This window comes from Sabethes cyaneus, chromosome 3 (genome assembly GCF_943734655.1).
Source record: "Sabethes cyaneus chromosome 3, idSabCyanKW18_F2, whole genome shotgun sequence".
Classification (NCBI taxonomy): Eukaryota; Metazoa; Arthropoda; class Insecta; order Diptera; family Culicidae; genus Sabethes; species Sabethes cyaneus.
The window spans coordinates 20,753,049-20,779,129 of record NC_071355.1 but is presented as its reverse complement, the minus strand read 5'-3'; the positions used below and the strand labels follow the sequence as shown (position 1 = coordinate 20,779,129).

General features: G+C 41.0%; 1 protein-coding gene across 1 annotated transcript; it reads right to left on the bottom strand.

Moving 5' to 3' along the window:
• Positions 1-1,968: 1,968 nt before the first annotated feature.
• LOC128739350 (inactive hydroxysteroid dehydrogenase-like protein 1) lies at positions 1,969-25,795 on the bottom strand. The gene is made up of 3 exons (XM_053834832.1): positions 25,396-25,795; positions 24,886-25,331; positions 1,969-2,145 (listed from the first exon to the last, which is right to left on the bottom strand). Exons 1-3 carry the CDS (start codon positions 25,793-25,795, stop codon positions 1,969-1,971), a joined length of 1,023 nt encoding a protein of 340 aa, XP_053690807.1.
• Between the last annotated feature and the right edge of the window lie 286 nt (positions 25,796-26,081).

Sequence of the window (26,081 nt, the reverse complement as noted above, 5' to 3'; positions counted from 1 at the left end):
TGTCGAATAAAAACCGATTGTCAAGTTTGGAAAATGGAATGTATCACCTAGCATTTGCTTTGCTTTAACATCTTTCCGTACAGTTTCTTCCCGTGTTATCAGGTAACCCCGGAAACCTTATTTCCATTATTGTTTACAAATGGGTTTTAACAGATTAACGAATATCTTTTTTCCCGCAAATATTAGTCAACCAGTACAGTAGTAGTTTATCGTGCAACTCTCCAAAAACTATAATTTTAACCTCCGGAAACAAACGACCTCATCACACTGTCAAGCGGACAAACGATCGAACCCAGTTCGTACGTGATTAAAGTAATGACTTAATTAAACTCCGGCCAGCAGAGCGGCCGTTTACCGCCGGACTAATGCGATTCTCGCGTGATCGGCCGCGGTGCTGCGCGCCGGCCGAAAAGACAAACGAGCTCCCATTCTTGGGGCCGCCGCGGCCGAAAAGCACTTTGAATCCGCGCAAAGTTGTATGCAATTTTTATCACATTAATAGTGCCAAACTGAACGCGCCGACTTTCGGGAGGCTATTCTGCCCGTTTGTGGTTTGTTATTAAGTCATCAACAGCAGGAGGACGGTCCGTGTTACAGCGATAGCTCCGGTTGTCCGCTGTCGGGCGGTATTGGATGGAAACTGGGCCCGCCATTAGCTGGCGGCAATGGTAATCATACTCTCCAGGGTGCAAGTAGGTGATAGCCCTAACCTGCAGTTGCAGTGCAGTTCGTCGTGATGATTAGTTATCAACTTTGGGTCACTAACCCGGTGATGGACGACGTCGAAGCAAAGCGCAATTTCTTTGATCTGTAAGGCCTCTTTCGAAGAGGGGTTTTTCCTGTTTGAAAAAATGAAGCGCAGTTCAAAATGTTGATTAGACAGTGTGAACTGAACTAACTTGGCTAATTATAGTGAATCAGTGGGCAAATTTTCATCCGCTATGGATGGTCACTTCAACAATGTAATATTCTCTCGTCATTCGCCACGAAAGGCGAAAATCTAATTTGTTCATAAATTTTCAACTTGTCATCAACATTTTGGACCAGTATTTTTTTTTGTTCTGGTTTTTATTGCCATTGGTTAAGTGGCTGGTAATGGTTTGCTAGCTTTAATTTGTCAACGTCTGTCCAGTGGTGTTTACCCGAACGACGGAAACATTAAATCCCTACGGTGCCACAGCAAAAACACTGCACTGGTCAGTCGGTCGGTCGGTCGGTCGGGACCACGCACGAAGTCGTGTGGTGCTGAAAATTAACAAATTCTTACATTCACCTGGTTAGCGAAAACCACCACATGCGAAAATTGCACACCTTTTAGCAAAATCCATACCTTTTCGGTTCCCATTTTCGGCCCCCCTAATTACCCCCGTGTGATACGAGGGCCATCCAAGAAAGTCCGGCGCGTCAGTGTCGCCCATATCGGTCCGGCCGGTAGGCCTATGTTTGTTCTGCCTGCAAGTACCAATGGGTATACTTGCAGCGCACAGCCCGGGCCAATTATGCGTTTCAAAGTACCCTCCTTTGGAACCCAATTATGATCAGTAAAATTTTACGACACCTCGTTTCGGGTAGGGGTTTGCTCCTTGCCGCTTATTGCCTAATAAAATGTGCCCATAAATCATACCCTCTTAATGGGTTGGCAGGTCCCGCCGGCCGGGTTTCCGAAAGGGAAAACCCTTAAAACTCTCGACGGGAGCGAAGTTGCAAATAAGTTGAAAAATTCATAATTTTCGCTGTTGTTCCAGGCATTCTTACATCATAAAATGGGCAAAATGAAAATTATTGTTGCATCGTTGGGGTGCAAACGACGAGGACATCGGCGGAGGGCCGAACCAGCAGACCATGAGAAGGAATTGACGCGTATGATTGAGTGGTAATAAAATTTTATCGTTTTTCTGTCATTCCGAAAATCGAAACAAGCAGGCCGCCAGCAGCGTTCGGATTGGTTTTTGTTTCGACTGTTTTTTTTTATATCGAAGTTCTGGGGCCGGTCGATTCCTGACCAGCCCCATTCGGAGTCACTCCGCTGCCAGCGCAGCTACTGCGCAGCTCAGCTCCGGTCAGCCGGGTCGTAAACGCGGTCAGGAAAATCGAAAACGGTACAAATTTTTCGTCTAAAATTATAGTGATAAAACCACTGGCTGGCTACTGGGATCAAGGTTTTCGCAAAATAAAAGAAAAAAAAAATAAAAATGTGTTCGATGAAATGCGCATAGGGTTTAAATCATAAATGAAGCAATAACTGATTCCAGCGGGTAACGAGATCCGAGCTAATTATAGTTTTATTGGTCTGTCAGAAGAATTTTTAAGGCAGTAAAATTTGATTGCTGAAACGGTACTTCGAAACAGAATGGGGTCGAATCTCAGTTACTGCTATTTCGAAGATTTCAAAGATGGCGTCACCACACTGCTGGGAACACGACTTTGATGATCAGGATCCTTGGGTACATCATTTCTCCGGCCCTGCTGATGTGATGTGAAACGGCCAGAAAAAAACGTCAAACTTTCATTGTCGTTTGTTGAAACATATTGGATCGAGGCCGCAAATTGGATTGTTTGAAAAATACTAGAGAAATAACTTAAATACTGATTACCACTGATTTGAGGACATTAGCGGTGTTCTTCGTCAGCGACTACTAAGCTGGTTCGTCATGAAGGTCACACTTCAGATGTTTACCCTGCGCCAGTTACTGGGCAAGTTCCGGAGATACAACTTGCACGTTCAGCATCTGTTTATTGATTCTAAGATAGCTTACGATTCAGTCAAACGAAATGAGCTGTGGCAGATAATGTCAGGACATAGCTATCTGGCGAAACTGATCAAACTGATTCGTGCGCTTTGATCACACATAGCTTAGTTACTTTTACTTTTTCGTCAACAATGTAACGAATCGGTGCCGAATTCATGGCGCGTCCCTCCTTCGTCAGTCTTGGGTTGCCACTATTCAACCGCCCCTAACACTAGCATCCACGTCAGCAGCACCCATTCAGCCGGTACGGGGTCTGCATCGAAGATAGCCTGCTCCCTGATCCTCGGCTGTTTGAAACACTGCAAGAAAGCAGACGACCGCTTGTTCCACCACTGACGATACACAACGAGACACCGGGGCGCACCTGTGTTGGTTACATGGAAGCCCCTAACCTCCCCGCCGCAGTCGAGCCTATGCTGCCAGCCAGGGAAGTGCGAAATTACCAACATCGGCGTTGCAGGATAGTCAACCGACGCAGCTTGATGCAGTACCTACAACCGAGACACCCTGCAACGATACCGACCGTATCTGGATGTATTACCAAAATGTACGAGGACTTAGGACGAAAGTCGACGATGTTTTTCTTGCTACTCTTGATTGCAATTAGGACGTTACAGAAGCTGGTCTTGACGACTGCATTCTGTCACACTAACTCTTTGGTACATGTTGCAATGTTTTTCGGTGTGATCGCCGTCCACTCAACAGCAGTAGACAACGGTTTGGTGGAGTGTTAATCGCGTTATCACAAAAACATGTTTGCAACCAGATTGAAACAGTGAACGATAGGAATCTGGAGCAGATATGTGTTGCTACCATAATACGGGGTATGAACATTCTACTTTGAATGCTTTATATTCCACCTGAGAAAAGTTATGATTCTGCCGTGTTAAGTGAGCATATAGCAACGGTCAACGAGTTGTGTAACGATAAATCCAATCTGTTGCTGGTATGCGGAGACTATAACCAGTCTCGCATAGCACGGAATAATGGTGTTCGCCATGATACGACTATTTTACCGTCGGCTGCCGGTGTTTTGATCGTTTTGATTCAACTTCTCTTGGATATATTTGTAAATTGGTGCAAAGTGAATAACTTGACCATCAGCGTTTCTAAATGCGTGGTTTTGACGTTCCACCGAATCAAATTGCCTACAATTTTCGACTACAAAATTGATGATCAGGTACTGAAAAGGGTTGAGCATGTGAATGACCTTGCACAGTGGTTCAAACAGCGAAATACGTGATCGTGTGATATTGCGCCGAAACGTGAAGATTTTCGCATGTAGTGTCTTTAGGAACATTTCTTGGTATAATAAGCCCCTTCTTGTGAGAGAAAGTTTTGGGTGATTAATTCCCCTAGAAGTGAGATACGAAATTTATTTTCTCATACATTCGAGATACAGGTGTGGTACTTTCGGCAAAGTTGTTGTAAATATTAATACAAACAACTTTGTCAAAGACACCATACTTGTATCTCTTCATGGAAATTATCTATTAAGCGTTATTCGTGGACAAACCCTTTAAAACAGTTTTTAAACCCTGACTTATTCTGGTCAATTTTTACGTGTTCATAGTGTTCTAGAAAGTTGTTTATCTTGCTAAAATCAACGTTTCTGTAGAACGTTATTATATGTTATTTTCTAAAGTTTCGGAGATTTTGAGCTTTTTTGGTGAAAAATAGTACTTCTTTGAGCTTAAATATTTGCCAAGGTGGCAAATGGTGGCAGATCAAACAACTCCTACCTAAAAGTACAACAAAAAGCCTGTAAAAGCAAGTGTCAATTGATTGTATCTGTTTGTATCCTCAAAAGTTATAGTTGTTTTAAAAACCCATCTCAGTCATGTTTACAGAACAATTAAACTGTACTTCGGATGCAATAAACGCCATTTTGTTTACGTTGACAATCGCTTTCTACCAAGTTAAGTTAACAACAATTTTTTCGCCTATTTCCGATTCGAAAATTAATGTAAACTTAAAATGGACGCAATTAATAAGAGAAAAGTTTCCAAATAACTAACTTAAGTCTATTTTGTTCAATTTTGCATTGATCTCTCCTTCCGCTTTTTTCCAAAACAACATTTGATGATGAGTCATCTCACCTACACCTTTATTTAACATAATTAACTATAAATGACGTACTGCTTACTTAGTCATTCCGAGAAAATTCGGTCTTTCATGACTCGGATTTCAGCCATTCGTGATTCGTGATTTGATTATTTGGAAGCTTTTCTCTTATTATTGCGTCAAATAATTTTAAGTCTACATTCATTTTCGATTCGAAAATAGGCGAAAAATGGCTGGTAACTTAACTTGTTAGAAAGAGATTGTCAACGTAAACAAAATGGCGTTTATTGCATCCGAAGTACAGTTTAATTGTTCTGTAAACATGACGAAGAAGGATTTTTAAAACAACTATAACTTTTGAGGATACAAACAGATACAGTCAATTGACACTTGCTTTTACAGGCTTTTTGTTGTACTTTTAGGTAGGAGTTGTTTGATCTGCCACCATTTGCCACCTTGGCAAATATTTAAGCTCAAAGAAGTACTATTTTTCACCAAAAAAGCTCAAAATCTCCGAAGCTTTGAAAAATAACATATAATAATGTTCTACAGAAACGTTGATTTTAGCAAGATAAACAACTTTCTAGAACACTATGAACACGTAAAAATTGACCAGAACACGTCAGGGTTTAAAAACTGTTTTAAAGGGTTTGTCCACGAATAACGCTTAATAGATAATTTCCATGCAGAGATACAAGTAAGGTGTCTTTGACAAAGTTGTTTGTATTAATATTTACAACAACTTTGCTGAAAGTACTACACCTATATCTCGAATATACGAGAAAATAAATTTCGTATCTCACTTCGAAGGGAATTAATCACCCAAAGATTTCTCTCACAAGAAGGGGCTTATTATACCAAAAAATGTTCCTAAAGACACTACATGCGAAAATCTTCACGTTTCGGCGCAATATCACACGATCACGTATTTCGCTGTTTGAACCACTGTGCCTTGGTGTGATTCTCGATCCGAAACTGACTTTCGATCGTCATCGTACAACGATGTGCCTCATAAGCGACTCGCCAGTTAGGATTTCTCGCTAAAATTGGACAAGTTTTTAAAGTCCCGCACTACCTTAAAGTCCTGTGTTGCACTAATGGAACCTTTAAATCGTTCTTCTCATCAGCTTTCTGCGAGAACTCTGCAGCAACTCCTTCCGCTAATAACCGCCGATGAATACTTGCTTGCATCCTGCTTACTACGAGACAGTGGTCCGTATTGACGGTTGCCACACGTTTGCGATATCCGAAGATTGTCGACCATAAACCAGAACGTGTTCGATCTGAGAGCAGGTCTCTCCATGGTGTTTTCCGGTATGCATCCGAATGTCCCGTTGTGCAAAATAGGTATTACAGATAGCACTGGTTAACAAAATAAAACAAAAATCGTGAACTCAGTAAGCTGAAGGTGATTTTTCATGTAAAATTGGTCGCTGAATCCGAAAATGTGGTCAGAAAAATTTAAAATAGGATAGTTTTTGAGATATGCATTAAAGTTGAAATTTTGGTTAAAGAAAAAAAGTACATGCACATAAACACAAATTTCTCCGGCTGCGGTGCACCAATTTCAAATATCTTTTTTCCATATTAAAGAGGAGAAAATTTGCTATCGATTAGTTGAACTTCATTTTTCTGTAAGAATAATAGTACTGTAGATATTTGAGAATTTGTTCACAACAAAACAAAAAAGAACGCATTTTTTGGAATAATTTCAACTTTATCAAAGGTTTTATACAAGATTAACGCATATCATAAATTTCGTTTAATGTAGGTCTTAAAAGCCGATAAAAAACAAAGAAATCATGGGGTTAATGATAACAATCGGTTGAAAATTGTAGAAGTTATGACCATTTTACTAAAACGGTAATATTTGCGCATTTGAATATCATGCTCATGATCATGCTTGAAGAGTGATTGAATTCTTAATAGTAAGAATTGTGAAAATAGTAAGAACAGTAAGAAAAATGAGCGTAACAAAGCATGAGCTTAAACGTGAAAATAATCCACAGAAACTCTGTTACGCCTGTGGAAACCATATTTTTACAACCTCGGTAAATTTCACTGCTTCATTGCAACTTTCCATTTGCGTATCCATTTATATAGATCACGACAAGCAATTCGATAAATGTTATGCCAATTAAGACAATGCTTGTTAGTGTTTGGATATAAAGGGGCTATTCGAAGTTACTGTTTGGATGTAAAGGGGCTATTGGTGAGCCCTATGGCGTTTGTTCATAGACAGCATTAAGCAGAGTTTGAAGACTGTATAGGATACCGCCTCTAGTATCTGAAAACAGAAGTTGGCGCTAGTCATGCGTCATGTGTGAAAATATGCTTGAAACTGTTAATGTTTTCCTGTTGAATACAACAGATGTCGTTGCTTAGTAACGCATATTGTACATATTGAAACCAACCCAATTTTGCGCAACAAAAAAATTACTCAGCTTGGCAACAGCACTCTCTCTTTCATCTCTGTTTCTTTTGTGTTTACCGTTAAAGGCGGTATAACCTTTGACATTTTAACTAACAAATTGTTGGTAAATATTGTTTTTGTTTATCTCGTCCATGTCACGAAATTTAATTTCTTTGAATTGAAATGTCGCAAAAATCTTCAGCTCCCGGCTCGCGCACGGTATCAAAATCACCTTCCCGGGTTCACGAAAGAATGATAGTAAGATGCAATGGAGAGGTATAGGAAAAGTTTGTTTTTATTAAAGCTTGGCAGAAATTATGATAATTAGATAATATTAGATTAGGTATTGTTTAGCCAGGTAAACATAGATAACCGACAAATTTTGAGAAAAGCGTCATCTCTTGAAAAGTAACGATTCATCTGGTATCCTATCACTACATCAGGGATACAAATAATCCTCGCTTCCTGTAGCCCATGCTACAAGTATGTGAATAAATAAATACATAAAAATACTAAGCATGAGTCAAATGGCTCTACATATAATAAAATACAGTTAAACATAATTGGAAAATTTGCTCCGACCTTAATGTTGATGCGTGTGTGTTTGAAAAATAAAGAGAGGAAAGATAGCTAGATAGAGAGAGAGAGAGAGAGAGAGAGAGAGAGATTGAGAGAGAGAGATTATTATATTTGTGGCATGTGGACAAGTAAGAGGGTAAAAGCTTAGTAAGGGGGTGTTTGCAAGAGAATGATAGTCAAATGCGCAAATATTACCGTTTTAATAGAATGGTCATAACTTCTACAATTTTCAACCGATTGTTATCATTACCCCATGATTTCTTTGTTTTTTATCGGCCTTTAAACCTCACATCAAACGAAATTTTTGAAATGCGTTAATCTTGTTTAAAACCTTTGATAAAGTTGAAATTATTCCAAAAAATGCGTTCTTTTTTGTTTTGTTGTGAACAAATTCTCAAATATCTACAGAACTATTATTCTTACAGAAAAATAAAGTTCTTCTAATCGATAGCAAATTTTCTCCTCTTTAATATAGAGAAAAGAGATTTGAAATTGGTGCACCGCAGCCGGAGAAATTTGTATTTATGTGCATGTACTTTTTTTTAAGCAAAATTTCAACTTTAATGCATATCTCAAAAACTATCCTACTTTAAATTTTTCTGACCACATTTTCGGATTCAGCGACCAATTTTACATGAAAAATCACCTTCAGCTTACTGAGTTCATAAATGCTGTTAACTAGTGTAGCCATTCCTCTAGCTGCCGCGAAGTTGATTAACCTCAGGTCGTTGTCGTTTGTGATAGAGTGGAGGCTTTCTTTATGTCATGTCTTGGAAACTCTTTTACAGAAGCTCTTAGAACTCCTACATGCCATCAAGTTTGTCGTTTATCGGTGCGTACCCATTAATTACGCTGCAGTTTGAGAAATCTCTCGTTTTCGGTCATCACACTTCCGGAATAGCTATAAACGTTGACCTTTATCTTCAGTAACTCTCTTGCCAGGGTGCTCCGCGTGTGCCAGTTCAAGTAGAGTCCTGTTTCCGAGTACCAATTTTCAAAAAATCGATACCCTTTTTCGTTCGCCTGGGTGAATACCGAGTATTCTGTTGCGGTTGATTTCCCAAATTAATTCGTAATATAAGTTTTCAAAGTATGCAACCTTACCAGGGCTCTGATGCCTAGTATCACGACAGGTTTGCCGTCTTGAATATAGCCAGCGAGACGCATTAAGTCATAAATTAGCCACCCGATCCTAATGGCAGAGTCGCAGCTGCACGCGGCCCATACGCTAGAGTACAGGCAGCGCACTTGACAAACGACAATCCACCTTGCAGTGAGATCATCGTCGTGAGTCGCCCCTGACCTAGGAGGCGCTTGCGGCTTGCAAGGTTATTCGCTTTGGTAAGACTTCGCGGAAAGATAAATGCATTCTTACCTGTTAGCATACAAAAGGGAAGTTTCTATCCTGGTTGGTAGAAGTAGTTCAATAAAAAGCTGAAGACCACTACAGGGCCTACTGTTAAGCTAGGCACGCGGCCGGTACGCGTTATTAAGCCATTGAACATTTCCTGGTACAAAGCCAATGGAGTTAAATTTGTATCAAAAACTACAAATCTAAGAAACTCCCAAAAGAAAACTGAAAACTGTAGAAGAATGCTATTGAGAACATACAAATGAAATAAAAATTGAATTTAATCGAAAATCGACGCCGTATTGTAATTTTGAAATCATATTAAGACATTCTGGGACAACTTATACTATGTGGCTTACCATGTGGCGTTTTGTTCGACAACTTTCTGTCGATTTCGGAATTGCATTTGTCATCAATTTTTGGCTTGTGCAAGTCGTCGTTGCAGAAATATCGACCTATACAGTAGACTCTCGGAAAAGTTAATCGATTGGGGAATGGGTCGATTAACTTTTCTGAGTAGTCCTAAAAGTCATTAAAAATGATTAATACAAAAGTTAAAAATGCATTCCGGGATACAGGATACATATTTTTATGTACCTGGAAGTTGTAATGGAAAGAAATATGTAGCAATATCTTTATGAAATAATACTTAGTTTCATAAAGTTTTTTATAAAATAACACCTTTCACTAAGTTTAAAACAGTCGGCTACACTAGTTTACTTTTGTTTTTTCGTAGTCTACGTTTTGATTCAGTACCTTGCTGTTCCTTCTTTTGCATTTAAAATTCAATCTGAGTTTGCACTTTTCCAGTATATTTCCAAAAATCCTGAAGTAACTATATGCCCGTATTGAACTATTGTTGCAACTGTCCGAAGCAAAAGTTTAATTTAATCCCAGTTATGATGCGACTCTGTATGAAACTGTGGAAAGGTGACAATAAGCCGAAAAATGAGAAATAAAGATAGAAGGTAAACACACGTGTGTTTACGCAAGAAACGCTTGGACAACCAATAAATTCAAACTCTCAGAAAAGTTAAGGCAAAAATTAACTTTTTAGAGCGTTGCATGAGAGCTGATATTCGCTTAACTTTTCTGAGAGTCTACTGTATTAGAACGCTTTGATGTAGCATCTTTAATCTCCGTCCGACACAGAATTCTGACTGCGCTGTACAATTAGCTTTGTATTCGAAATGGATTTGGATTGCAGCGCCTTGTACTGCCTAATCTACTAACAGTCGAGTGTCCACATGTTAGACTGTGGTTTTAATGCATTAAAATCCAATTATTATAAAGAAAGTTTCCAATTTCTTTAAAAGAACTACGGTCAGTCCACAATCATGGGTCACACACAGTTATGGGTCATTTGAACTTTAACTCCCGATTAATGCATTAATTTTATACTAATAATTATTATTGATTGACAAAATTGTTACTCAGAAGTGGCACCAATAGTTTGATCAATTACTAGGTGATATTCAAACGGAAATTAGCAGTTAAAGCTAGAATAACCCACAATTGTGCCTGTGTGTGACCCATGATTGCGGACTGACTGTAAATGGAATTGCTTAAAATGTACGATCCACTGCTTATTCGAATCCGATCGGAGACTTTCTTGCCCAGTTATGGTCCAGTGTTATACATTGAACGAAAATCCCCCGTGTGCGTCCGTTTTCTGCCTTGTTGTTGAACCCTCCCGAAACATGAAGCTGTGCCGAGACACCCGAAATGTGCAATCACACGTATGTGCAAACGGCTTGTATCAATTCCCAAAATGGGCCCTCTCCAGATTGCCAAAATTCCTTTGTGAAACTCCGAGACGATGTTTTATTCATGAATCGGGCAACAATTTATAAATAGCGTAAATATTTTCGCTTCCTAAAAGGATTCGATCAAACAAAGCAATATGTAAGTGCTGAATCGGTTCGATTTGTCCCTGCTGTTGCTGCTCCATTTTAATTGACCGAGTTTTCTTTTGGTTCCGTGATTCGCCCGAAAAAAAAAAATCCGACCAAAGTGTCGTGTCGTCAGCAGAGAAGACTGGTTGTTCACCATCGCACAGGCGCATTGTGAGGACGCATTTCTCCGCTAAAAACCAGAAGCCACTAGTCGGGAATTTTCGAACGGAATCAATCGCTACTGGCGGAATTGGGACAGGACAATGATCCATAAATTGTTCCGAAATGAAAATCAGCCGAAAAAATGCCGCTTTCTTCTGCGGCTTCTGGTTGGGGCTCGAAAGCTGGCAACACTGACTCCATTCCATTAAGGTGCTGTCGCTTCGCGACGTCTCGAGACAACAAAAGAACAAAAAAATGCCAAGCCGAAACCGATAACCAATCACGTCGCGTCGCACTTTTCACGTCCGACGGCGGCGGCGGCGGCGACGGTCACCCGAGAAACTTTACGTTGCACGCATGCTCCGCCGAAAGCCCGGACGCCCCGCCGGACGTTGCTGGTTCGACCTATAACGCCTACTTTTCCGCGAGTCCACGATTGGGCGTCTGCGTGTGTCTGTGCAAGCCCTTTTAAAAAGCACTTTGTCACGAAACGGGCAATCTTGCCATGCGATGCGAACGATGTCCGATTTTCGTCCTCTTATTAGCTGCCATCGTGTACTCTACTGACTGACTGGAACTGGAACTGGAAACTGGACTGGTACTGTGCGGTGTGTCCTTCGGTTGCGGGATTTTCTGCGGTTGTTCGTTTTTGTCTCGCTTCGCTCGGAGGCTGGCACAATGCCCTTTACTATACACATTGCTAGTCGAATCGGGGTGGTAGGGTGGGTCAAGTGGGACGGTGGCATATAAAAGAGAAACAAAAATCAGCCGGCCGTTGGCCAATAAGTGAAATTCTCTTTATTCAGCTCGTTTAAAATATTTTGCGAATAAAAAGAGTTTGTTCGGTGTCGGTCGGGGTAAGGGCGAGGAGAGAACGTTCGGAAACCTGATTCGATGATGGTTGGAAGCGAAAATTTTGTTATGGGAGTCTTTTTTTCCTGAAACTTGTTGCTGAAATATTTTGAAATGATTGAAGCCGACTTGGTCCCGTCACGGAGCGGAGAGTTGCCAGTTGGATGTGATATCCACTACTACAGTCGATTAAACATCTGCAGGGTTCAACTTACCGGATTATCTATCCTTAGCCTACGCAGACCACGGTTGTATTTTTCTTGTATCTAAATTATTTTTCAATTAATATATCTTATTGAGTCTATGCTTGAAAAGATTGGCCATGATTCGGACGACAAGCTTGGCAGGAAGCAGTGGATACCAGCAAATCTGTGGAATAATGGGAAAATTGAATCATATTGAATTGAGCTAATTTAGATTTCATTTGAATGTTATTCAACTTGATTTTTGATCAGTTCCTCCTTAACTGTGGCCGACTTTCAACTGTGTAGTGAGTTTTAATAAAAAAATTCATGTGTAATGAACTACATTTTCGAACTTTATTGAATAAAATTTACCCAAAAACCACAGTCCGACAAAACTGCCGCCCAATCGAAAATTTCTTCAGTATTATAAGCTCTTTGGTGTACAAATATAACTGAATTGCAAACAGTTGATTGGTAAAATCAAGAGATGCATTCGCAAAGTAGACATGACGGTCGTACAACGCTCCTGTATCGACGTCAAACGAAAGCTTCGCCGACCAGCCGATTATGGACCGTTTCCAAAAGCTCCACTATTTTTTTTAATGGACAATGTATCTTATATTTTTAATTTTTTTAGCAGCTTGAGAAATAAATTCCATAATTTTAGCCACTGCAAGTAGACCGCCGACACTGAAAAGTGAGAAGTTGTGAAAGGTTATTATATTTTTAAATATTCTAAGTATACAGGATACTATTGGATTTTTTCCTCGTAATATAAGTAAAATGGTTCGGTACAGTCATTTTCGAGTTAAATATATGGTTCGGTACGACCATAGATTAATGAAATGATTCGATAGATGAACTAAATGGTTCTGTACGACCATTGATAAGTAACGAGATTCGGTACGTTCATTGGTGATTGGATTCACCAATGATATGATTGGGCATCACAGGTGAATAAATGGCACGGTACGATCATTGCTCAATGAAGTATATGGTCCAGTACAACTATAGGTTATTTAAACGGTTCGGTAAGACAATCGATGAACAAAATAATTTGGTACGGTCATTGTTGAATGACCATAACAATTGTTAAATGATGTATGTGGTTCGGTACGACCATAGATGAATTGAATGCTTAGGTATGACCATTTATAAGTAAAATAATTCGGTGCGATCATTATTGAAATGAAGTGTATTTTTCGATACGACCATAGTACATAGTGTATAATGAAAAGTTATGAATCGGTAAGCAGCACGAAGCGGAAGCACGTAGGAGACACCCAATTGAATGGATAAACTAACAAGGAAACATCACTATCGGTCACAGGCTTAGAGCTTAACCATATACACCATAGTATAGTTCTGTCGATCCGGAACTTCACTGCACTGCTCATAGAGGTGCACGGTACATTGTGAATTTACAGAACACTTGTGACAGAAACAAGTCGCTCGGAGTGGGAATCAGGTGAGCGTAATATTCAACCAGGATCGATAATCTTCTACACTGACGGTTTTAAATTAAACAACAGAGCTGGAGCTGGGGTAACGGGCCCCGGAGTCGACATATCCATATCCATGGGCCAATGGTCGACTGTATTTCAAGCAGAAATACTAGAAATTATTGAATGTGCTACAGTGTGTCCTTTTCTCCTACTGATAATTCGTTAATTACGGCACAAGGTATTGGTTTATGATACAGGACGGATTTTTTAATTTTTTTTAAATACGGTGGCATACCTAGGGCAAACTTTCAGCGATATTTACAATAGTTTTGCTGCAAGTTAACCGGAAAAAAAAACATTCTTCGTTACCTGTTTTTTGTTACGTATCATGTTATTTAAAACAGCGATTGAAAACTATCCTTATTTTGCAAATTTACTCCAGCAAATCTGGTTTAATGGTCAGCGAAATTGACAAGTTATGGATGAAGGAGGTTTTTTGGGACAAAGTTTTAATAATTGACCCGTGGTCCGGTTATAAACAAATGATGGACTTGCCGCAAATCGCTTAGAAAAAATTGAAAATCATTTTACTGCCGCCTGGCTCAACCTCGGTTTTGTAAACGGCAGATGTATATTTTGATCGGTCATTTAAGGATGTCATACGGAACGAATGTGATAAAATTCGATGGCATTGATGGCATAAAATTCGATGGCTTTAAGCGGAAAAATATATATTCAATGATGCGCTCAAACATCGGGACAGAAAGGTGTTGTAAAATGGGAGCTTCCTAGTATAAATTGTGGTGACAGCAGTGTAACAAACTCCGATTTAGTACAAATACAACTCATGTTTTACGTTTGAGAATATATATAAATCAATGAAATAATGTGAAAAGTGTAGCGTATTGTATGATATAATAAATATACCAATTGGTTTACCCCTGTTTAGCAGAACAATTTCATTACCAGTTTCAATTCGAAACACCAGACATGTGTACCGCTATTACGAGGAGAAAAGTTTAATAACGCCGCTTTGTGTGCGCCATCCAAGCTATTCGAAATAGTAATTTTGGGACCAGTGTTCTACCATTGTAAGCAACTCATCGACGGTTCTCAACATGGATTCATGCCACGTCGATCAACCACGACGAATCTCCTTTCATTTACTACTTATGATACGGATACCATGTCTAGGTGTTGGTCTAGGTGGTCCAAACGAATGCAATCTACATCGACCAGAGTATTCCACAAGGCTATATTCGTGCTATACGTCAACGATGTAAATTTTTCTCTACGGGGACTCAGGCTTTCCTTTGCTAAGATCTATCTCGCGGTCAAAAAAGTAGAAGTAGCTATGTTCCTGCAACAGCAACTGGAGAGCTTTTCTAAATGGTGTAACGACTATAATCTAGGATTTAGGCGGTAAACTAATTAAAAGAGAGTCCTGCATCAAGGACTTGGGAGTTCTGCTTGACTCACAGCTCACCTACAAGCAGCAAGCACATCAGCTACATCGTTGCTAAAGCATCCCGCAGTCTTGGTCTAATCATGAGAACTGCGAAAAGCTTCACCGGTACATTGCTCGAAGAATTTGTACTGCGCGCTTGTCCATTCGACGTTGGTATATTGCTGGGCGGTCTGGAATTCCTATTATCTCAATGGCGTTAGATAAAATACAACGCAGATTCGCCCTCCGTCGCCTGCCATGGAACAACCCGCTCCAGCTACCAAGACTCAAAGCGCGCTTGGTGCTAATTGGACTGAACATCCTAGCAACCAGGAGAAATCTGTGCCGAGCAATCCTTGTAGCTGATATCCTGATGATGTGGGCCGATTGCTCATGGCTTCTCAACCATATTAGTCTACGAGCTCAACCACGATCTCTTCCTCCAAGTACCGTTACGAAGGACAAATTATACAGCAAAGGAGCCATCATCGGGCTACAACGAGTTTTCAGCCAAGTGTCAGCCGGGTAGGACTATTCGTAGGAACATTGCAGGCAACAACCTCAATTATGTAGGTATTTAAGAGACATTGACAACTATTCATAGCAATGGGTCTATCTTGGCAAGGGGGAAAATGGTTAATAAAACACAAAACGAAGTTTGGCACATAAAAATTATCATAATCTTTGTTTCTTGCTGTTTTATACATGATAGTTGACAAAGAAAAACAAAGAAGAAAGCTTTATTTGGTTATCTAGCAGCAAACGTATTGTAAACATTGTTGAAAGTTTGTCCCAATTATGCCACAATATCTAGTAATAGTTAAATAGAGAGAAAATTCTATCCGGTTTCCGGTACCGTAAACGAATAACTTGTACCGCAATTAACAAATTATTAGTAGGGGACAAGTTTAATAACACTTCCAGGTGGACAAAAAAGGGATTTTAGAAACGGTTGTTGCATAATAAAATAATTCTTTTTCAAACAATATCATTTTCTTTTCGTTTTGTTCATCAAGGATTCAGGATTCACAATGTACCATGCGCCTCCATTGAATCTTATTGCCATACAAATTTCAAGTCAAGTTTTCTCAAAAAAGTTCCATAGGCTACACCTATACGAGCAGTGCAGTGAAGTTCTGGATCGACAGGGCTACACTATGGTGTATATCGTTAAGTTCAAAGCCTGTGACCAGGGATGGCACCTCCTCAGAAGCAAAAAAGAGAAGAGAAAAATTCAAACTGTGCTCAGTCTTCAACGCGATTTATTCTGCTCCGTTTCATTTTAACTGTGTTCTTTCTCGCTGAACGCAGTTGTATGAGCAACCGCACACTGTGCTACTCATTGAGGAGAATGTTAATACACTTTGAATAAGTTGATGCGATGCGCTGACGTATGACAACTACGGGTAGTTTTAACATGGGTAGTGCGTTGAGAAAAAACGACGATTGTCAGTAGCGGTCATTTCCATCAGAAAAATATTAATCCATTAATGCAGTTGAATCATGATTCTTACATTTAGTATATTCAGTTGAGTTTGGCTGCCCGTGAACGCAACTGCATAATATGGTTAGGCATGTCACAACGGCAACAGTGCGAAAAATGTTATTTAGATATGGCAACATTTGAATTCCCATACATTTGCTTCTTGACGCGTACCAACAGGAAAGTCCCATTATAAACAAAGGCAATTCTCCGCTAAGATTCAAAATATAACGACTTTTGATTGTCTTGACGCCTCTGAGTCTATAGTTGCTGTACGCGCACCGGTTGTTTTGTTTCCAGGTTTACTGCTGTAGCTACCAAGAAGACCGGGAGCAAAACCGAAAGTTGCTCATTTAAAGAGCGCATTAAGAAATTTTTCTGCACGTCAGTTTTTCTCATTGTGTTTAGTCTGTTTCTCATTGTGTGGATTTACTTCTCATTTCTGAAAGCAGTTCTGCTCATTGTGTGGAACAAAAAAAGTTGCACTTTTTGCACAATGAGTGAGGAAATAACAAGCCTGCCTGTGACCGATAGTGATGTTTCCTTGTAAGCGAAGCTACGAAGAAGAGAGTTGCCGAAGTACCGGAGACGCCGAGATGTTCTCCAGTCCTCAATCCACGTTCGGATTAAAGGAAAAGAGAAACGCCTGATGAAGATGAGGATCAAAAGAAGGAAGTGGTTGAAGAATTCGCGAAAAAGTGATTATTTGAATCGATGACCATCCCTCATGAACAACACTATTCGCCTGGCTCGCCGATAATGCACGCATCAGCTTTGGAATTTATCACGAACAGAACCTCATTGTGAACATCAGAATTCGTTCAAAAATTGCTTATTGAACATTGACTGTATTCGATTTAGCGGGTAAAGGATGCCTGGGGACACCGGAAAGTATTCAAAATAATATTACCACGAAAAGGGAATAGTTTAAACTAGTGTTAGTGACTTTACAGGCAGCAGAAGGTATTATTTCGAACTTTTGCGTTGCACATGATATTCGTATATTTAGCGAAGCTATGAAGCGTGAATGTAAGTCGCATATTGTTATAGGCGAGTTGAAACACTCGCGTCGCTGTTTTCTCATGATAAAACCGTTTACCGATGCTCGGCATATACAGTAAAGATTTGTAAAACGCAATGGTTGGTGCTGTACGTCCATCGCAATATCTCAGCTGTCCATTGACCAATAAAAATCAACTTTATTGGTCAATGGACAGCTGAGATATCGTGCTGGACGTACAACACCATCCACTGCGTTATACAATCTGGACCAGTGCGATTGCAACGGATGAGATTCTGTCGTATGTGCAAAAAGATGGTGTAGTGAAGACTAGAAAAACTGAAGTTTTTTGGAGCGTCTTAGTAGAATACAAAACCTGAAATTAAATAAAAGAAATTTTTTTCGAAATTAAATTCTACTGTTTACATTTATTCGTGACAGATACAGATTGGAGAGGGCTACGTATTTCGCCAGGGACTTGCATGCTTCATCAGTGTCTGTATTCGAACTCAGTATACGTACCTGTCGCGAATAAATATAAATAGTTGAATTTAATTTAGAAAAAGTGTTCTTTTATTTAATTTCAGGTTTCGTATTCTACTCAGACGTTATTATCTCAGAGCCACACGTACAAAGAGCCAGAACTGCAGCAGATCGGGAAGAGCGTAACGCGGCAAACAGGGTGGCCAGGGCTGCCTTGAAACATAAGATACATCTGAGGAAATGTGACTGCTCCAAGAAGCTATGCCCTTGAGGCAATGCGTACCGCATCGTGATGGCAAAAGTCAAATGACCTGCGACAGCCAGGGAGTTGCGGTCGGTTATGCCGAAGGCCACCGTGGAGGGACAATTCCCGACGCACGACCTTACGATGTGACCGCCAACACCGTACGGTGCAGAAGAGAGGGACAACGCTGACGGTCTGCAAGTCTCTAATGCTGAACTACTAACTGTGGCTAGACGGCTGAAGGCTTTCAAGAATGCGCTCGTTTTGGGTAGAGTTCCTAACGTAGCCCGGACATGTTCAGGACAGTGCTGCAGAAAAACGGTAGCTTCGTAAACAGGTGGAAAATCCAGACGCTGGTGCTTTGCAGAAGCCAGGAAAGCCAGCCGAGGATCTGGCGTCAAATAGCCACCTCGATTGCGCTTAAGAGAAAGTGTCGAAGCCCGTCAATGCGGTAACCCGAATAAGTAGTAGTAAACGGCGGCTACTGGCTAGTGTACTATTGTCGATACTGCGGTATGGAGATCTACTCTGGATCGCTGCGCTACGCTCCAATCAGAATCGCGCGACGCTAAACAGTATGTTCCGGCTCATGACTGTGAGAGTCGCGGGTGCGTATAGAAGAATATCGTCACTTGTGGTTGTGTGTCTTAATAGTACCTGCAACTCATGGTTCATACGTCTTCGCCACTCCTCGCTTTCAGTTTGTACGTCAAAAATAGTCCACAACACCTTTCGTTCAAATACGGCAAGAGCATGTATGTCTTCCGTAAGCTAAGTTACTGTCTCAAGTCCAAAGAGGACTATCAGTCTGATTAGCGTTCGGTACATCGTCAGCTTTGTGCGGCGGCATATGCTCCTAGATCGAAGCGTCTTACGGAGGGAAAAGTAGGGTCGATTTCCAGCTTTAATGCGTCGTTGGATCTCCTTACTCGTATTATTGTCGGCGGTGCCCAAAGATAGGAACTACGAACCCATCAACCACTTCCACTTCATCGTCTCAATAGTCACTGTTTGTGGGAGGCCAACGTTGTTTTCTCAGGGGCCTCTTTTTATCATATATTTGGTTTTCGACGTTTCGATTTGAAACCTAATCCTACTAGCCTCCGTTTTTAGTCTGGCGTAAATCGGCCTTCGTCATCCCAAGGTTTCTAGTAATGATGTCGAGGTCATCTGCGAAGGCTGGGAATTGGGTACTCTTAATGAAGATCGATCTTCTCGTTTCGATGTCCGCTCGCTGGATCACACCTTTAATAGCGATATTGAATAACATACAGGACAGCCACAACCCTCTGTGCCTTGGGCGTAGCCAAAAATTTTTCTTAGGGGGGGTTTTACAAAAAAAAATTACATAGCCTACCCTTAAGGAGTTTATTCAGGAAATGGGGAATTATTTTCAATCATCATAAACTTTTTTGGTTTATACTCCGGGTTCTTCATTTGACTTCAAAAAAAAAAAAAAAACAAATTGATATAAAAGAAGGTAAATGTTGAAATTTCACCTCCCGGTTGACATCGTGGTACGTTGTAAATCTTGGCAGGAAGAGACTATTAGAGTCAATATGATCGAGTCCCTTCCAAGCGCGGCAAAAGTCGAGACAAGTTGGCAGCTTAACCTGCATGCTTTTCAACATCGTCCTTGAGAAGATGATCCGACGAGCAAAATCGAAACGAGCGACTCAGTTTTCAGTGAAAGTAGCAAACTTCTTGGCTACGCAGATGACTTTGATATTGTAGGCCGGAACTTCGCAACGGCGGAGGCCATCTGCGCTAGACTGAAAGCGGATGCTAGTAGGATTGGGCTAAAAATAAATGCGTCGCAGACCAAATACTTGATTGGTAGAGGCTCAAAAAGACGAACGTGCACTTTTCGTGGACGATAATCGTTGGGATCGCTGGTGGCCGCGGTTAACACAAATAAGGAGATCTTGCGGCGCATTTAAGCAGCCTTTGTCCTTCGCAAAACGCTTCCATCCGCTAGCAAACGATAGCCACCGTACGATGCTGACAAAATACATAGCCCTTATTAGACCGGTAGTTTTTATGGATTTGACGATACTCAGGGAGGACATGCCCGCACTTGTAGACGATATTTCACGGAGCAAAAGCTGGAAGCGAAGAGCGGCGGAGGTACACTAGAACCTCTTTTTGCGTCCATTTATTTTACGTGATTTCCTTTTGCGTCAATATTTTTACATAGGGGCCGTGCAATAATTACGTAAGGGCTTTTTCCTCATTTTTGAACCCCTCCTCCCCCCTATATAAGATTTTGTAAGATTTTGGCAAATGCCCCCTCCCCCCATAAAAAATCTTAGTAAGATTTTTTAAAACATCAAAATTCAAGTTTTATTTAAAAAATTAGAAATTGAAAGAACATTGAAACAGTCAACAAAGTTTAAACAGGTTTACAACTAAACTAAAGTTCAAAAAAATTAATAAAAAAAAACAAACAATATCAATTACCTGTTGTAAATCCCTTTATGGTCCACTCAGGAACAGAACGTATGCTCAGAAACTCACTAGCGTTTACTTAATTCGCATTGATCCACTCTAAATCGTCTAAACACAAGTCGCTTAGAACATTGTTGCAGGCTTAATTTAGGGACCAACTTAGCTCATTGATTATAATTGCGGTACATTCATTTCACAGTTCATAGTACACTGTGGCCCAGCTTTTTGAAATTTAAAAATAGAATTGTTAGAAATAGGCAGCCCTGCCAATGTTTTTTATTATCAAAACAGTCTGACTGGGCGCAGGCGAGTTTGACAGGTTTCACACGATCAGCACCTCAGCGGCACAGTGAGGCACAGACTGAACAAAATTTCTATGAATGAGGTGAACGGAATGTTCTCAGCGACTTACCCTTGTCTAAACACGAACACGTGTCCTCGTCAAGTAGCGTACAAAGAACTTCTTTGCCTCTTCTAAATGACTTGCGACATGGTCTTATGTTGGAATTGGCACTCCGTTGCGTCTAATGTACAGATCTGTAATGACCACCCGTAGTTTCCTTTGAAGCAATATACTGACCCCACTCTGGTCACATGCGGCATTCAAGATCTTTAGGAACAAAAGAACAATACACCCCAAGAAACATTTTTGTTGTATAGTAGCTTATCAAACACTTGTTCCATTGATACTGCTATACATTAAATGAATAAGCTACTTTTAAGCAAAAATGTTTCTCGTGATATCATAAGGGATTTTGCGTCTGCCTTGCGGGATTGGGATAAGCAATTGCAACGAAATATGTTGGAATAATCCAACTTTTCACGAAGGATAATGGCAGCTGATGGGTACAACTTTCTGAAGGGCGCAGTTCGGTTATGACAGTCAATGCAGGAGCGGTTACTGCGGTTACTATGGAAGCCACTACAGTTGTTTGCTGGTTGGTAAACATTGTTTAGTTTTCGTGGACCAGCCGAAGAGGAATTTAGTTGAAGAGAAGCGAATTTTTGTGCTTTCTTAGCTATCATTTTGTGAAATAGTCTTTGCATTGGGTCAATGTGACAATATTTCAGCAAAGAATAGTCACAAAGGCTTATCGGCTGGTCTACTAAAACTAAACAATGTTTAAATTTTTCCACTCAACCAGCAAACAACCGTAGTGGCCTCCATAGTAACCGCAGTTACCGCTCCTGCATTGAATGTCAAAACCGAGCTGTGCCCTTCAGAAAGTTGTACCCATCAGTCACCATTATCGCTCGTGGAAAGCTGGATAGCATAAACCGATGACATCAGATGGCTCTAGAACAAGTAGTCCAACTGTTGTTTCCCTGAGTGGGCAAGGCTAAAATACTCAGCATTTTGCTTCGCATTTCCTGGCAGTATGGAGGATTTCGACACTTCACAACTTAACTCATCAATTTAAAATTTTTTGTAACAAGTAACATGAGTTGCTATTAAAAATGTAAATTTTTCATAATTTTTTCGTGTGTGAAAATCTTACGTAAGAAATGATTAAACCCCCCTCCCCCCCAAATAAGAATTTGTAAGATTTCGCGGAACACCCCCTCCCCCCATTATGCCTTACGTAATTAGTGCACGGCCCCATACGGAATTTGAATTAATGGCGTCTCGTTTTACGTCTAAAATTTGAATTAACGTCCACCCTTTTTTTGACCGATTGTTCTTACGTCCCATAATAGTGGACGTAAAATTAAATTTGCGTGTATATGAATCACGAGCAGCAGACACAACTTGGGGAGATTACCATCGGACATCTGGTGAAGCAAACGGTAAACTACGGTGAACCGGAACCGGAGTCATAAGGAAAACGTTTCTATTTAACAACCCCACGGGCACCCAGAACAGATGACTCAACTTGGTCTTGCAAAGTGAGCCTGCTGAAACGCCTGGAAGATCGGCGACGAGTAACACAAGATTGAGTTGCATGCAGTCGACTAGTTGAAACAGCACGAGGTCTATGCTACTGATGACGACAACGAGGATCGTAAAACTGGTCCCGTAAATTTTCCTGTGCTCTAAGCAATTGGTAGCAGAAATTTAAAGCTTCAAAGTGTAAAACAAATTTTCGTCTGAAGGGGAAGAAGGGTTTGAACCCCAAACCCCCCCCCCCCCCCGTCACTACGCCCATGCTCTGCGCGATTCGAAAGGACTCGAGAGTGCTGCCGAAACAAAAGCAACACATCACTTGCTTCAGGGGCTTTGGTCAGCCGCATTAGTTTCTCCGGAAAACCGTTGCCATAGCAGTTCGCGCTCGACTGTATCGTATGCTGCCGTGAAATCCACGACAATATGAAGTGTGGGCAATCCGGTTGTATTCCGGATATATTTATGGAGGATTTGTCGGGGAGCAAAAATTTGATCCGCGGTAGCATGGGCCCCCAAGAAACCCTCCTGGCACTACTTTACCAATTCTCTTGCTATTGGGTATACGCGACGTAACAAAATCTGGGAGAGCACCTTGTAGGTGGTGGTAAACAGCGTAATACCGCGGTAACTACAACAATTTAGCCAATCGCCCTTTTTGTAGATGGGACAAACCACACCATTCAGTCCATTGCCATTGCTAGCGGTTCTTGATCATTTTCGTGGAGTTCTGGTGGGAGATTATTCTTCAGCTGACTGATTTCCTGTCGGATCTCTTCGAGATCGGGAGCAGGCACGCTGTTATCGTTTGTAGGCACTTCTAGGTTTACTTCCGTTGTGTCTCCTTCTGTTATACTGCCGTTGGTTGAGGTGTTCATCGAAGACCAAATGCACTTCGGTTTCACGGAATAATACTTGTCGGCAGTTCCAGAGGGTAAAAATAGGAAGTTTTCTAGGAAGAGGTACAAGGTACAAACAAATTGTGAATCTCATAAGGTGCCATCATTCTACAGACCAGGTGTTGTAATGTAGTATGAGAAAGGTAAAAGGTCACCGATTCTGGTTCGTAGTCCACGTACGTTCTGCTAGTAAATGAGCAGCGGATTGGAGGAATTCGGTTGCGAATCAGGCACAAAGCTAGAAATGGGGATTGCGTTATCGGTAAAATTATTATAAGAATTATCGCATTTGCTTGGACTGGAATTTTGACAGCCCCGTTCTGTACACCCGCACGGACAGGACCGGAATGATTCTTGTTACTGGCATAATAGTTTGATTGCCGCGCGGAGGCGGATAATACCACAGTCAGCGTATGAGCCTATGTTCCCAATTGCCTGACCATCATTTGCGTAAAATGATAAAACAGCCTGGGATACACTATAAAGGCTTTTTAAAAACAATCACGTTCACTAACTCTATGCACTTATCGCACATTCAGAGGAGACTCTTGCGCTCGTGGAGTACTTTCATAGCAGACGTATTTAATCGTATGTATTTTGGATGGATGACTTGCTAGCAAATGTCCATACAGGTGATGGTCTCCTCAGCCGCGTTATTCGGTTTAGCGCAGTGATCGTAGACAAGACACCCTATATAAGCGGGTTTTACACTTTTTCCGGTGCCATTCCGGTGATGGCTAATCTGAATCCACTTGTCGCATCATACGCACAAAACAATAGTTGCGAACAACCACTTTCACTACAATTTTGCTAAATGCAATGTCACTTTCGATTACACCAAACGTTCTATATGCTTAGAGGTACCAATTAATTCTCTAATATATTAGTTCTGACTGAGAATGACTAAATTAAGCAAGCGGAAACGTAAACGATACACAGTTTGATTCAATTATTCACCGCTAAGAATCAATTTAAATCTGATAAGAAAATTATAACGGTTCTGCCTACCCACGGTGACGCCATGACGTAAACAAATAAATAATTTAAATTATTTATCCTGACAACAAATTAATGCCTACTTTGGTTCTAGCTATGCCTACGCTTAACGTAATTCAGTAGGATTTTTGAACTTTTTTTCTCATAACATAAATAAATGGCAGTATTTTCATTGCGTCTGGATTTTTCTATTTCCGAAGTTGACATAGCGATTGTCGGGGTATGACGTTTGTAACTCAATAATTTTTGAACAATTCCACACAATTTTTGCACTAGTCGATAAGAGTTAAATTCCATTTACACTTACCTGTAAACAGTGGAACCAATGCCCACAAGTGTGCCAGCTCTTTCCAATCAGAAACACTCCGTTCTTGGCAACCTGCTCTGCACTCAGCACAAACACGTACCAGGGCATTTTGTCGTAGAATGTTGCACTGAGATTCGTCTTGACCATGGCCGGCGTCACCAGCTGACATTCAACGCCGGATCCTCGCAGTTCTTCCTGCAGAGCCAAACTCAAACTGTTCATGAACGACTTGGTGGCTCCGTAGGCTGCCATGTATGGTGACGGCACGGTAGCGGAAGTCGATGCGATGTTGATCACAATTCCCTTCCGGCGAGCCTTCATCCCGGGTAGGACGATTCTTGTCATCATTGCCATTGACATCATGTTAATGTGAATCAAGTCCAGCAGGTCCGACTCAAGCATCCGATCGAATAACCCAAGCTGGGGCAGGAATCCCACGTTGTTCACTAAGGCACAAGGAAGAACATCATCTAAGCGGAACACAACAATCACTCTCACTCATTCACTCACCCAGCATTCCAATTTCGAACCCAACAAGCTGCTCCCGTATTTTATCGTAAATCTCCGGCCCGTTGGAGAAATCAATCGCAATCCACCTGGTTTTAACTCCGTACTTTTGTTCGATCTCATAGGCCACCTTAATCAGTTTGGACTCCGTCCGGGAGATCAACAAGATATTCAACCCTTTTCGGGCCAAAATTTCCGCATAACATTTACCAATTCCATCGGTGGCTCCGGTGACAACCGCCCACGGTCCGTAGCGATCGTAGAGTTTCTCCCGCAGCAGCAGACAGCGAATCGAACCGCACACAATCCCGCACAGAGGCGCCAAAATATAGTGGAACAACCACAGGAAGGAAGCGTACGCTCCTGCCACGCACAGTAAAGCCACCACAGCCGTCACAATCATCTTCCGAACTGAGCTACTCTTAGACTAGAAAATCCGATGCTAGCTGGTACCGACCTAGCCTAGTGGAAAGATGACCCCCTTCCCGCTGGCTGTTTCAGTACCGTAGATGAAGTCCGAAAAAAATTGCGAAGAGTGCTTAATCACTGCGAAGCTATACTGTTAATGGAGGATAATTGCATAATTTTATATACACGGAGCACGTGTTAAAGTAAACATCTTCGTCAGACTGGCAGTAAGTAAGTGACGATTTAATTTGCGGCGGTCAGCGTTTCTATTTTTTTTTGTT